This window comes from Ochotona princeps, chromosome 6 (assembly GCF_030435755.1).
Source record: "Ochotona princeps isolate mOchPri1 chromosome 6, mOchPri1.hap1, whole genome shotgun sequence".
NCBI lineage: Eukaryota > Metazoa > Chordata > Mammalia > Lagomorpha > Ochotonidae > Ochotona > Ochotona princeps.
In genome coordinates, this window is record NC_080837.1 from 53,253,083 (window position 1) to 53,266,798 (window position 13,716).

At 45.4% G+C, this 13,716-nt stretch overlaps 1 protein-coding gene across 10 annotated transcripts in view; it reads right to left on the reverse strand.

Moving 5' to 3' along the window:
* HECTD1 (HECT domain E3 ubiquitin protein ligase 1) overlaps positions 1-13,223 on the reverse strand; it is a 76,535-nt gene extending 63,312 nt beyond the window's left edge. For 6 of the 10 annotated variants that reach the window (XM_058666293.1, XM_058666296.1, XM_058666295.1 and 3 more), the window contains exon 1: positions 11,204-11,512. In XM_058666293.1, the coding sequence (XP_058522276.1) occupies positions 11,204-11,343 (140 nt within the window). In that variant the 5' untranslated portion in view covers positions 11,344-11,512. Of the gene's footprint in view, positions 1-11,203; positions 11,513-12,696 lie in introns of those variants that run through there. The other 4 variants (XM_058666292.1, XM_004584741.4, XM_058666298.1 and 1 more) reach the window with 2 other exon arrangements.
* Positions 13,224-13,716: the final 493 nt, after the last annotated feature.

A 13,716-nucleotide genomic window follows, 5' to 3' on the forward strand; every position in this document is an offset into this window, starting at 1 on the left:
AATGGGCACCCTGGCAGCCAAAAGATAATGAAAGACTCAAGTACTTGGGTCCCTGTGCCACCCAAGCTGAAGAACTGGACTGACCTGTGAGAACCTGTCTCTGGCCTGGCTTAGCCCCAGCAAGTACAAGCACTCAGCAAATGTACTAGTGGGTGGGAGGTCTATCTGTCTCTCAAGCCAGCAACATGCTTGCTTAAGAAATAATTTAATTTTTTTTAAAAACAGGACTGTGAGATATCAGCAATATTTCACATAGTTGATCTACTTCTAAAATATCAGAGATGGCATTATAACACAGGAATTAAATTAAACACAACTTAGATATCCAGCATTCCATCATGAGAAAGAGACCTGGGTTTGAGTCCAGCTCCCTGTTAAGCAGTCTGTGAAAAGCAGCACAAAACGGCACAAGCATTCCAGCCTGACACCCCCACTTGGGAGCCCACGATAAAGCTTTGCCTACTGGCTACAGCCTGGCCAGCAATGGTGACTGAGTATATGTGGGGAGGATGGAAGATCTCTTTCCCTGTAACTCTGCCTTCCAAAATAAGTAAATCTAAAAAAAAAAAAAATTAGTATGAACTTTCTACATTTATTGGAACACACAATTAGCTAATATGGGAAATTATGATCCGATGATCTCTCCAAAATGAAAAAATCTCCTAAAAGAACCAGTCTAAAATAAACAAAAACCCAGAAAATTCTGATCTTGGCCTCCAATTTTAATTGTTACTAATCTTATTCCATGAGAAATGTAAGAACTGTGTACATATATTGGAGTTTATGCCACACAAAATGAAACACTATTTCATGAACTTCAGAAAAGTACAAAACACCTGCCATACTTCTGGCTAGGGGACAAACATTTTTGTTTCTGGCCACTGAGTTATTTTTTTCAGTACTGGGAACACAATAAAAGAATATTCACACACAAATTGAATATCCCTGATCTCAAATTCTTAGCAATAGAAGTGATTTATGTTTCAGATGATAGAATATTTGCATACTCTTTGTACATCTTAATGAGGTGTACTTAGAATGGGACCTGAATCTAAGCACAAAATTTATGTTCCATATATGTGTCTTACAAATACAGCCTCAAATTAATATTACACAATATGTTCATCTCTTAAAAAATGTATGTGTGTGTTTATTTGAAAGGCAGAGCATCAGAGACAGAAAGGTTGATCTTCCATCTTCTTACTCATTCCCCAAACAGCTGCTTAGTGTCGGGGCTGGGCCTGGCTGAATGAAAACAGAAGCAAGTCAGGACCCAGGCCTCAGGTTTAGTAGCAGGGACCAAGTGTGTGAGCCATCCTCTGCTGCCTTCACAGGCATACTAGCAGGGAGCTACCGGTTTGGAAGAGGAACAGTCTGGACTAGAGTAAGCATTCCTGAAAACAGCATTCCACTGTATCAAGCAGCGGTTTAAAAGACAGAATGCCAGTCCCCCTATATTGTATCCTTAATAATGTTCTGCATGAAACAAAGTTTACGACATTGAATTACCAGGAAGCTAAAGTGTCATCGCCTCTGCTAACTGCTAGACAAATTGGTTGGTGGCATCACCAGCATTTCTGAATCTGAATTTATATATATGCCGCCAACAAGGAATCATTTTGCTACATTTCTTCACACAGAAAGATTAACAGTTAAAAAATTAACATTAACACAGTGAAAAAAAAAAATGTGTTCAGGGTAACTGACACCATTACCAAAACACCCACATAAATTGTTAAATAAGACAAGCTTTTAATCTCTAACCATGATGCTGTGAGGCTTTTTTCACTGTTTCTCTCTTTTTTTTTAGGATTTATTTTTATTTGAAAGGCAGAATTACACAGACAAGGAGACAGGGATTTAAATTCGCTGGTTCATTCCCCAAATATCTGCAATAGCAGCCAGGAACTTCTTTTAAAGTTTTATTTTTTATCAGAACGGTACATTTACAGACACTGAAAAGATTTTCTGTCTGCTGGTTCACTCCCTAAGTGGCTGCAACAAGCCAGAGCTGAGCCAATTCAAAGCCAGGAGTTTCTTCTGGGTCCCCCATACTGGTGCAGGGTCCCAAGACTTTGGGCCAACCTCTACTGCTTTCCCAGGCCACAAGCAGGGAACTGAATGGGAAGTATAGCAGCTGGGTAAAGAACCAGCGCCCACATAGGAATCTGGTGTGTGCAAGGTGAAGATTTAGCCACTAAGCCATTGTGCAAGGCCCGGAAGCCAGGAACTTCTTCCAGGTCTCTCACGTGGGAATAGGGTTCAAGTACTTGGACCATTTTCCGCTACTTTCCCAAGTTCATCAGCAGGCATCTGGATGGGAAGTGGAGGCGTCTGGTCTCAAAACCAGCACCTATATGGGATGCCAGCACCTCAGGTAACGGTTTTATCCACTAAGCCACAGTGAGTCTCTACAGCAACCTTTTAGACAAAACACAGCCCCAGGTTGCCTCTGTGGAGCATTGCAGAAACCTGCCTTTGGTGCCTCAGGCCAAATATGTGCCATTTGATTGCCCTTTATAGGACTTGGAGAGTCTTTTCCTGATAAAAACACTAAATAAAGCACTATGTGGACCTAGATTGATAGGCTAGTGGCTAAATCCTCACCTTGCAGGCACTGGGTTCCTACTTGGTTCATGTCCTGGTTGCTCCACTTCCCATCCAGCTCCCTGCTTCCGGCCTAGGAATGCAGTCAAGCATGGTCGAAAGCCTTGGGACCCTGCACCCACGTGGCAGACCCAGAAGTTGTTTCTGGTTCCTTCCTGGCTTTGGACCAGCTCACCTTAGGCCATTATGGTCACTTGAAGAGTGAACCAGCAGATCATTTTGTCTCTCCTCGTCTCTATAAATCCCCCCCCCCAAAAAAATTATACTACTGAAAAGTTCATCATGTGATGGTCAGGTTGGAATTTTCCACCCCTGTCACATCAGTACTCAAAAATTTGGAATTTTGGGATATTTCAGATTTCAAATGTTCTGATTAGGAATGCTCAACCTGTCATGTAAAACCAGTGACGGTTGCTTTTAGGTTTTAAAGAAAACCTAACTATGTCTTCAACAATCCTTTAAACTAGGTGAGACGTAATGGTTATATCCACGTTTTTTAAACTAAAAAAAAATCATGTTATGACAGAAAGCATTTAACCCAGTAGTTAAAAGCCCATGTCCATCACAGGAATGACTGAGTTTGATTACTAGATGCAGCGTCTGCTTCCGGGTTCCTGCCACTGCAGATTCCAGGAGCAGCAGCAAAGGGTTCCAGCCTCCCACATGAGAAACATGCACTGTGTGCCAACTTCAGGATCCAGCCTAGCTCTGGACATTGCCAAGGGTTTGGCAGTAAACCAGTGCAAGAGAGTTGTCTCACTCCCTCTCTAAGGAAAATTCAAAAAGGAGAGCTTGTCACAGCAGTAAAGCTGCATATCATAGTGCTTGAGCTTTGCTTCCACTTCCAAATCCAGCTTCCTGCTAACCTGTACCCTAGGAGACAGCAGGGGAAGACACAAGCGCTTGGTTCGCTGCCACCCCCATGAAGGCCAAGCTGAGTTCTCAGCTCATGGCCCAGCCCTGGCTCCTGCAGCCATCTGGGGACTGAAAAAGCAGCTGAGAGATTGCTTACTGTCTGTCTCTCTCTCTCTCCCCTTCAAATAAAAATAACAAATTCACTTTTTGCTTAAAAGAAAAAACATTTACATGGTCAGGAAAATTTATCAACACCAACATTAAATGAGTACAATGTGCAACAATGCTATATTTCTTTCAATGTCAGCAATGAATATTTCACACTTTTTCTTAAATTTGCTACCGGCTTTCCGCTGTTAATTCCTCTCCCATTCTTCGTATATTATCTCCGACTGAGTTCATTCATTCTCTTAGGTCACACAGCATGGATACAAATCCCTCCCAAAGATCAGGAAAACTCCCAAAATGTTATCTAAAGCCTAAGCATACTCTCCAGGATTATCTCCACCTACAATTATCACAGGTATCTTTAAATTAATATATTAAGTCAATTCCTAATTTGCACCTCAACACTCAGATCTTTATCCAAATAGATAGTATCCATCCAGAAAAACAGAAACCTGAAAATCATCTTTCACCTCTCACTCCAAACTTTCCTCACCTTACACATCTAACCTATTGGTCCTATCAATTAAATCTCTCTAATGAAGCCCTCTAAAAATACACCCTAAAACTGTCTACTTTTCTCTACAGACTCTTTCATAACTCTACGCTAAGCCAAGTTCAAAGCATTGTGTAGACTATAAAAACGACCCCTAAACATTCACGTATGTCCAGCACTGGTGGTAAGCAGGGCATCCAAAGGGAAGAGGGACTCGCTGTACTATAAGGTATCAGCATGTGAGTCAGGTCAAGAGGGTATCTGTGCAGAAGGGTGTGCCACTGATGGGCAACTGCAATATACACACAGGGGTCAAATACAGCACATGTATTAAGGATACTGGAAGCTTGGGGCCAGCTTGGGAGCCAGGCCCCAAGGAGCATCACCTCCCAGGGCTTTTCTCCACATACTCCCTGGCTCACAGACTCTTAGGTGTGCCAGCCAGTGCAGGGTCAAGTACAGTCTGTTACATGCACCAGCCAGTGCACATACCAGGGGATACAACCTGGTCAATTCTGCCTCAGCCCCATATTTCACATAAACCAAGAGGAGCTATAGCCCAGCCCAGCAAGTCCACTACAGGCCTGGTCCTCACACATACCAGCAAGTCCTACAGCCTAGTTAGGACAACTCCCAAGTCACCCACAATCCAGTTTTTGTGTGTGCCAGCCTGGGTATACTGTCCACTGTACACACATCAGCAACTGAGGAGGCCCAGTCCTGATACCTGCACTCCAAGTTTGGACAACACATCCTGCGATTTTACCCTGTGGCCAGGGTCTGAGCCCAATGATCCATTGGGAAGTCACACCACCAGTTCACATGAGGGCTGGTGCTGAGAGTGGGCCAGACAGGGCTAAGCTGGTACACATGAGGGTTGGGTCTGGGGACAGGGTGAGTTGGGCTAAGCCGCAGCACCCATAGATGCACATGAGAGCTAGAGATGGGATGTGGGCTGGGGGGCGGGCCTGGTGGGGGTTATTAGGGGTTGTGCCAACTAGGCTGCGGCACTCACTGGTGTGCACAAAGACTGGGTCTGAGGCATCCTGGCAGGGTTGGGCCACAGCACCTTTGGGTTTACGTTGAGATAAGTGGCTGGGGCAGAACTGAGCAGGCTGCTGCACCCACTGGTATGTAAACTGGCTGGTGCAGCTAACAGACTGAATCTGACCTTGCACTGTCTGGTGCACCCAGAGTCAAGTCTGAGGTCACCCTAGGTGAGGTTTCCTGGGGGACTCCCTTTCCCTTTCCTTCGTCCTTTCCTTCCTGGGACAGAGCCTGGGTCATGCAGAGCAAAGCACTCGACAACTCCTAGCTGGGAAAGGTCTTGGGGCCTGAGCCACGCCTAGCAGCCTGGGATTCATGGGCAGACAGACCCAAGGAGACCAGAGGCACACAGGCCAGAATGGCTGTTGGGCCTGTCCTGTAGGGGCCCCAGCTGAGTGGGGTATCATGTGGGACCAGGTGTGTATGAAAGATAAGCCTGCGTACTCCAGTGAACCTATGGAAGGCCTCAAACACCTCTCCAAAAAGCAGTAAGCACAGCCTTTGATTTCTATGTATTAGGACTACAACACATGTTTTACCAATCTCTTCATCTTCTCTGGAAGCTGCTATTGGCAGAACTGCCTAAAGAGTATTTATAATACAGTACTAGAAGATCTCAGTATGTCACATGAAGCCAATCTTTTTAAGAAGTTTATTTTATTTTTGATGATGTTTACATAGTTAAGAAGGATGCATGCTCATATGGATCACTGATTAGGGTAGTGAGGGTGGAGGAATGGGCAAAAATGGATGAGACAACTGCCTCCAATCTCCTTTTCTCTTCCTGCATCTGTGAAAAATGGAGTGGAAAGGAACAGGGCTGCTTCCAGCAGCCCATCCGTGTGAGTGCCTGAGAATGCGGGATGGGACCCAATGTCATCTTAACGTTTTAAACACCAGACTACTGCTTTAGGCAATATGGCGTACACTTTAGGCCAACTTCTATCGCACATACTCAAGTCTGTACACACTCTAAAGTAATCATGGGTAAACCACAGGTCTTAGAACATATTCATAGGCCATTGCTTGCCATGACACTGATCTGGGGCAAAAGACCAAGGGTTAGGAAGCCAGGGTTCTAGGCAGGCTGAACTTGTGGTACCCTACTACACCAGTCTGGGAGTGGCAGGCCAAGGGCCTGACACTGGAGTCCTGGGCAGGCTGCACCCACAAAGTACTGACATGCTGGCCTGTGAGCAGGCAGGCCAGAGTCCTGGTGGGAGTAATGTGATAGCCTTTAGCATTGCCAAGAACCCCAGACCCAGAGTTTCATGTCGAGTCATTCCCAGACACAACAGGATGGGGGGTGGGCAGATCCTGGCATCAGAGCACACGTTGCATATTGTGCTGCCTCCCATACCGACTCCTGTACAGGGGAGAGGATCATTAACAGGTGCACACATAGGAGCCAATCTGCTCCTGGGAGAGGCCCTTGGATGCTGCTTCAAAAGACAAAAAACACCAGCTACTTCTTGGAGCAGTGATGATGATATGGCGGAACATAGCCACTGGCACCAGCTAGACCTATGGCTCCTGAGACAGACCCACTGGATGAGACAGGGAAGGATTTTTAAATCTGGAACATGCCCCAGGCTTGAGAGAAACCAGGCAACGGGGAGGGATGCCCTCTCACCCCTACCTCTACCTGCCTCCACAGACACAAGATGAAAAAGAAACATCTCTCCCCACCTTTCCCTTTCCTAACCACCCTGTCCCTAAATATGTCTGTCATTTCCCCAACTTTTAAATAAACTTTCCAAAAACAAAAAGGAAATGTGTACACAACAGGTCAGACTGGTTAAAAACTAAAAGGCTGGGAAAGGATAAATCACACAAACAACGATCAACAGAAAATGGGAGTGACAAAGTAGTCTTCATGATCAAGGATTAGGAGATACTACTTAAGAATATAAGGATAAATGCACCAGAAAGATTAAATCCTAAACACAACTAGCAGAGCTTCAAAGCACATAGGCAAAAATTGTGAGAAAAAAAAAAAACACGATTAGACTTAGAAACATTAACACTAACTCACAGAAAATCAGTAAATCAACAAGGACACGAACTTTAATACACTACCAAGTTTAATCAAATTTGACATTTGTATAAAACTGTATCCAACTGAATACATATTCTTCTCAAGTACATACGGACAGCTGAACAAAAATAAGCTATACCTTGGACCATAAAACCATAAAAATCTTTTCATCAATGGATGAGTACCCAGACACCTGGCAGACCAGGTGGGACATTTCATTTCAGTTTTAAATTTCTGCATCTTACCAGATGTGTCTTTTAAGAATTTAGAAGACGAAATGAAAACATAAAAATCTGTATACTAATGTTTATACAGCCTTGATTATAACACTGGTTTCCAAATACTATCGACAATGACATTAGAATCTTCTCTCTGATCGAAGAAGACACACCAGCTAAGCCAGTCATGCCACTGCTTAGGATGTCTACAGCCCACAGCAGAATGCCTGGTTCAAGTCCCAGCTACTCTGCACGTTGAATTCCACCTTCCAGCTAACAAGCCTAAACAGCAACAGAATAATAGCCCAAGTACCTGGGTTCCTGCCAGGCATGTGGAAGACCCAGATGGAGTTCCTGTCTTCTGTCTTTACAATGATCTAGCCCTGGCTATTGTACACACTTGAGAAGTAACAGACAGAAGGTGTCTCTGTCACCATGTCTTTCAAATAAACAAATCTTTCAGAAAACATAGGAAAAACAAGAGAACAGCAACAGAAGTGGGCATTTTGTGCAGTGGTTAAGACATTGCTTGAGATGCCTGCATCACACATTGAGATACAAACTCATGTTCTGGCTGCTTTGATTTTAATCTAGCTCCCTGATAATGTGCCTGGGAAGGCAAAAAGATGACCCAAGTACTTAACCACTTAGCTGAAAAAGAAGAGTAAATTTGGTTTCTTGAAGATAATAAAGATCATTTGATTCATTTCCTTTTTTATTCCACTTCTGCCTCTGTTCCTAGCCTTGATTTTCTCTGTATTAATAAATACTATCTGTATTACTAAAGATAACTCCTAATACACTAGTTGAAAATTATGGCCTTTCTTTGCAAAAACTTTAATACATAAAATTGCTTTTCTCCAATTAAAATACACAAACTTGATTGTAATTCATTATCTGTTCACTGTCTTTCTAGCCACTAATGTGAGAGGTGTTGCAGGTAGGATACAAAGATGGACAACAAGAAAGTGAGTGACTCTAAGGAACCCAATGTTGTAAGGGCAGTCACAATGCACCAATTTGTGTACATATGCGCCATATGTAAAGTGCAATGCTGTCTAGTCACAGAAAAAAACAAGTTAAAAACTTATCTTTTGTTTTTTGGTTTTGTTTTGTTTTAAGGTGGCTGACTTTTGAGTAAAAATCAACAAACCCCCATGAAGTTCACCACTCATGGCCTCCTAGAGTCCCAGGTCAAGAACAATGACAGGGTGGGAATTTGGGGGTGGGGGGGGGAATGACAAACACAATACAATAAAAAAAAAAAAATGACAGAACTTTCTAATTCCAGCATGTCTCCTATATGCGCTGAACAGGATATAAACAGTGGCCACCAATATACAGAAACTGCACAATAACTAACTCTTCCATTGCCTTGCAGATCCCAGCAGGCAGGAGTGGTAGCTCAAGCAATTTTCTTTCTGTCACCCTTGTGGGAGACCTGGATTGGGATCCTGCAGGCAATCACTACACACACTGAATAATGAGTCAATAGGTGGGAGCTGGTACTTTGCTACTTCTCAAATATATAAATAAAAATCACCAACAAAAAGTTGATGGAAAAATGAATTCAATACTGTTGCTACCAAAAAACTTGGAATTCACCCATTCTGGTTATATGTACATTTTCAATGAACTTGAACACTCTGCAAGCATACTGACACTATGACTGTTTCTGCTGCTGGAATCCTCCCGAGTTTTACCACTTCAGAAATAACATTCTATAGGCATTGTAAACATAAGTGGAAAACCAACCAATATAAACTTCCACTCACTCAGTATTATTTTGCTTAACAATGAAAAAACAAAAGATGAGGACCTAAGCATAGTAAGGTGGCAGTCCTGTATATGTTTGAGAATGCAGAATCTTATAAAGGCATTTAATTTTGACCCACTGAGAGCATAAAGGATTTTGTAAAAGTGAGTGCTGCAATCAGTATGTTAAGACTATGGCTGGTGGGCCAGCACAGTGGCCTAGTGGCTAAAGTCCTCACCTTGAACACCCCGGGACCCATATGGGTGCCGGTTCTAATCCCAGCAGCCCCACTTCCCATCCAGCTCCCTGCCTGTGGCCCAGGAAATCAGTCAAGGACAGCCCAAAGCCTTGGGACCCTGCATCCACATGGGAGACCCGAAAGAGGTTCCGGGCTTCTGGTTCCTGGATTGGTTCAGCTTCAGCTGAGATAATCCTGTCTCTCCTCTCTGTATATTTGACTTTCCAATAAAAACAAATAAATCTTAACAAAAAAAAAATACAACCACTTCCTCTTTTCTCCAGATTATAGCCTCAACTCAACAAGTAAGGTCCTATTTTTTGACCCCCAGGCCTGTCACCATCTATTCTCCTATGAGCAGGTAACTATATGTCTTCAAAACACAAATGGTGGGGGTGGGGGGAGGGAACAGCACTGTGGCTTAGCAAGTGAAGCTGCTGCCTGCAAATGCCAGTATTTCAAATGGTTCAAGTCCAGGATGCTATTCTTCAATTGGATTTGGGAAAGTGGCAGAAGAATGGTCCAAGTACTTGGGCCCCTGCCACCCATATCAGAGACTGAGAAGAAGCTCCTGGCTATGGGAGCAACCATTTGGGGAGTGAGTGAACCAGGAGATGGCAGATTCTCTCTCTCACCCTCTTTCTGCAAACTCTGCCTTAAGAAATAATAAATGTTTTTAAAGGACAAATTTAATCCCACCATTCATTTATTTATATACTATAATTACTAATAACATCAACACATGTAGATATTACACTTTAATCAAAAACTTGGGCAGTGAATCAATGGATGAAGATCCTCCTCTCTCTACTCCTCTCTGTATATCTGACTTTTCAATAAAAACAAAATAAATATTTTAAAAGTTCTGTTTCCTTAAGATTTATATAATAAGTTATTAAACAGCCCACAAAAGGCAATTATATTTTGTCGATTTAGTGACTAATACAGCCTTTATTCCTACCTCAGACATATATACCATCTCAAAAATTTTCGCCTAATTACCTTAAAATAATATTAAAATACAGAAACATTAGTGTCTTCCATCATTTATTAATGGAATTCAAAACTGCAAATAAATATAAACAAAGCAGCAAAAACTAAATGTGTTCAGCACCCAGAATGGTTACTCTGCAAGGATGAGCCTACCTTATGTAAGAGGAAAACCAGCTATAACTGTCTAAGTAGTAATTAATTCTTTCATTTTTGTATAAATTCCATTATTTAAGCTCTAAATAAAATTACCCAAATTCATCACACTTACGATGTTTCTAAAAAGTACACTATGTGGTTAACATCCAATTTATAAATTCCCAAACTAAAATTTACAAGCCAATCATTTGCTTTAACAAAAGTACAATGCTGTATGGTTTAACACCAGTAAAGAAACGGGCAGTTCAAAGCAAGTCCATCATCACCTCTCTAATTCTGTAAGTCAAATTCACAACACAAAATAGCTAGCTTTAAGGAAAATAAGTATTTGTATTGTCCCCAGTTTACAACATATTTTAAAAATGAATCAACCAAGTCATGGGTTAAAATTAGCATTCCTATTAATTACCATCCCTTCAACCAATGTGTATTTGTGTAAACAAAATTATCACTACGAGGGGCGCCCATTTTAGTTTCTCAGAGAAGCATAAATATAAAACTTTGAAGAAGTGTTTTTAAAACACAGTTGAAAAATTCACGAGAGCAATTCCTACACCCACTGAAGTCAGCAAATGCTTGAAAACAGATGTCAATACAGCGAAATCCAAAGGAAGATGATGAGGAATGTACTTACGTTTCAAAACACCGATCCACGTTGTCAGACATCAATAGCAGCATGCAGAGCTGTTCCAGCGCAATGAGCTGCATGTCCCTTTCATCTCCCTGTCCCATCTGTAGCCATTCCAGCAACGTGTCTGGATCCACATCTGCCATGGTTTTTTAGAGCCTCTTTACTTAAATGTAAAAAGGAAAGGAAAAAACAAAGTCCTTTAAACTTCCAGGACTGATGAGCTTGTTTATTTGAAATGTTTTCATTTACTTCTGCTAGAACCAAATTTTCATGACGTCCTCCTAGAAATTAAAAGCAAAGAAATCATAAGTACATCTGCAACATACAGTGTTCAGTGCAGTTTTTCAAATTATTCCCTGGGCTAATAGTTCGATATCACACTAAAGAAAAAAACCAGTTTTGCACAACAGCATAAGCTGATTAAGTTGCTGCTTAACTGGAAACCAGAGCTCTTTGTCAAATATCAACAAGCTTCAGTCCCACACTCCTATCACTAACGTCTGTGCCAAAAGGAAAAGAACACCTACTCAAGCTTTTTCTTCTTTCCTTCTACACTCAAAAGTGATCCTCACTTACGGGTCACGTTCAGTATTTTGACAAATTCCCCTTCCAAATTCAGTTTCTTCTTTAAATTACCTCCAATCCCACAAACCCCGCTTCTCAATGTACTTACCCAGAATCCTAATTATATAGAAGATCTATTTATGAATCAAGAATTAGTTTACAAATTTTGGCAGTCTTGGCAGCTGTCCTTACAACTTAAAAAGAAACGCCAGAAGTACAAGTGCAATGGACTAACAGGTTATAGATCACAATACAGGTCAATCTAACGCTTTTTACCCGTGGGGAATGGGGCAGCTGGCTTAAAACACAACAAAACAAAAAAACCCACGTATATACACAAAGCCGAGAGGTAGCCTCAAAAGGCAAGTCATCCCATCACCCGCGCCCGGACCAGAGGACAGTTCTGGGTCCCTCGGAACCCCGCTGCAGGTGTAGAAATCACGCGGCGGTGGACACCCAACGGTGGCGGCTACTGGGACGGGCTCAACCTGAGCTCTGGTTCTTCCACACCGAACCCCACTTAAGTTAGCCACCTGTTTAGGAGGTGGCACAAGTCTACTGGAGTAGCAGCGGAAACCTCCAGAACCGAAGGAGGCCGCCAAGCCAGGCAGGGCGGACGGTCTCCTGAGAGCGCCGCCCGGAACAGAGAGGGCCAGAGGGCCGTCCCCGGCCCCCGCCGGGCCGCGAACCCTTCTCAAGGGCAACAGGAGCCCTCCATGAGCTCCAGCACGGGCAAGCCAGGCTCCGCCGCCTCAGAGGCCCAGGGAGAGAAACAAAGGGACTAAAGAGAGTCACCAGCAGCCCGGCCGACCTCACCCGGCGCCGGGGTCTCGTTCCCCGCCCGCCGCCGGGCGTCCCGGATCCCGGGCCCCAGGCCTGGCCTTTCCGACGGCCGGAGACATCCCCGTTACCCCTTCCCCGCAGGCTCTTACCCGAGCTTATAGTCCCAAACCGCTCCGGTCCAGCTCCAAGCAGGCCGCGGGCAGAGCCAGGCCGAGCCGCGGCCCTCGAGTACCCAGGAAGCCGCAGGCCGCGCAGGTCGAACCGGGCAGGCGGCACAGGAAAAGCCGAGTCTCGTCCCGCCCCTTCCTCCACGGGGACCTGGTGACAGGGAAGCGAGAGGTTCGCCCTGAGCAGCGGCAGCCAGCCAGCGCAGGTCCCCGTCCCGGGCACGCGGCTCCTCAGGCCCTGCAGTTCAGAGGGAGGGCCGCGCGGTGCTGCCGGCGGCGGCGGGAGGAGGCCGCGTCCATCGCGCTTCGGGAGGGGGCCGAGGGGAGGGTCGAGCGAGGAGCCGGGCGGGGAGGCTGCGAGGGCAGCCGGGCCTGGCGGAGGCGGAGCGAAAACTGCTCTCCCGCCGGCGACCCTGCCGGCGGCCACCTGGGGCGCTGCGGAGATGGCCGACCCGCGGCGTCGCGGCGCCAACTCCGGGCGCGGGACGCCGGACGCGTCGCCGCCGGGCTCGGGCGGCCTCGGGCTCCCTAGGGCTCCCTCGGGCGTGAGGGATGTGGTTTTTCCTCTCGCCCGCACACCTTAGCTAGCGAGCACCCTTCGGGCTCGGCAGGGGAGTCTGGACGCGCCCCGGTTCCCCTCCTCGCGCGCGCCCGAGCGCGCACGCTCGGCTTCGTTTTGCACCGCGGCGAGCGCCTGGTGCGCCCCGCCGAGTCGGGGCCAGGGCCGTCCCCGGCCGAGCCTGTGTCCCCCGCGCGCGAGCTGGCCGGCGTCGCTCGGCTCGCGGCTCCTCGCGCACGGAAGTGCGTCGCGTGAGGAAAAGCACCTCCCATCGGTCCTTGGGAGGCGAACGGTCCCGCGGACCCAGAAAGGAAAGCTTTCACAACCACCCTGGAAAATAGGTACTGTATTATTACTGTTGTCCAGCTTGTCCCGAGCAGCCTCGGTAAATTCAGGCTCGAAGGCGTCCCAGTCGGCAGGACCAGCGAGGGTGGGCTCTCTGC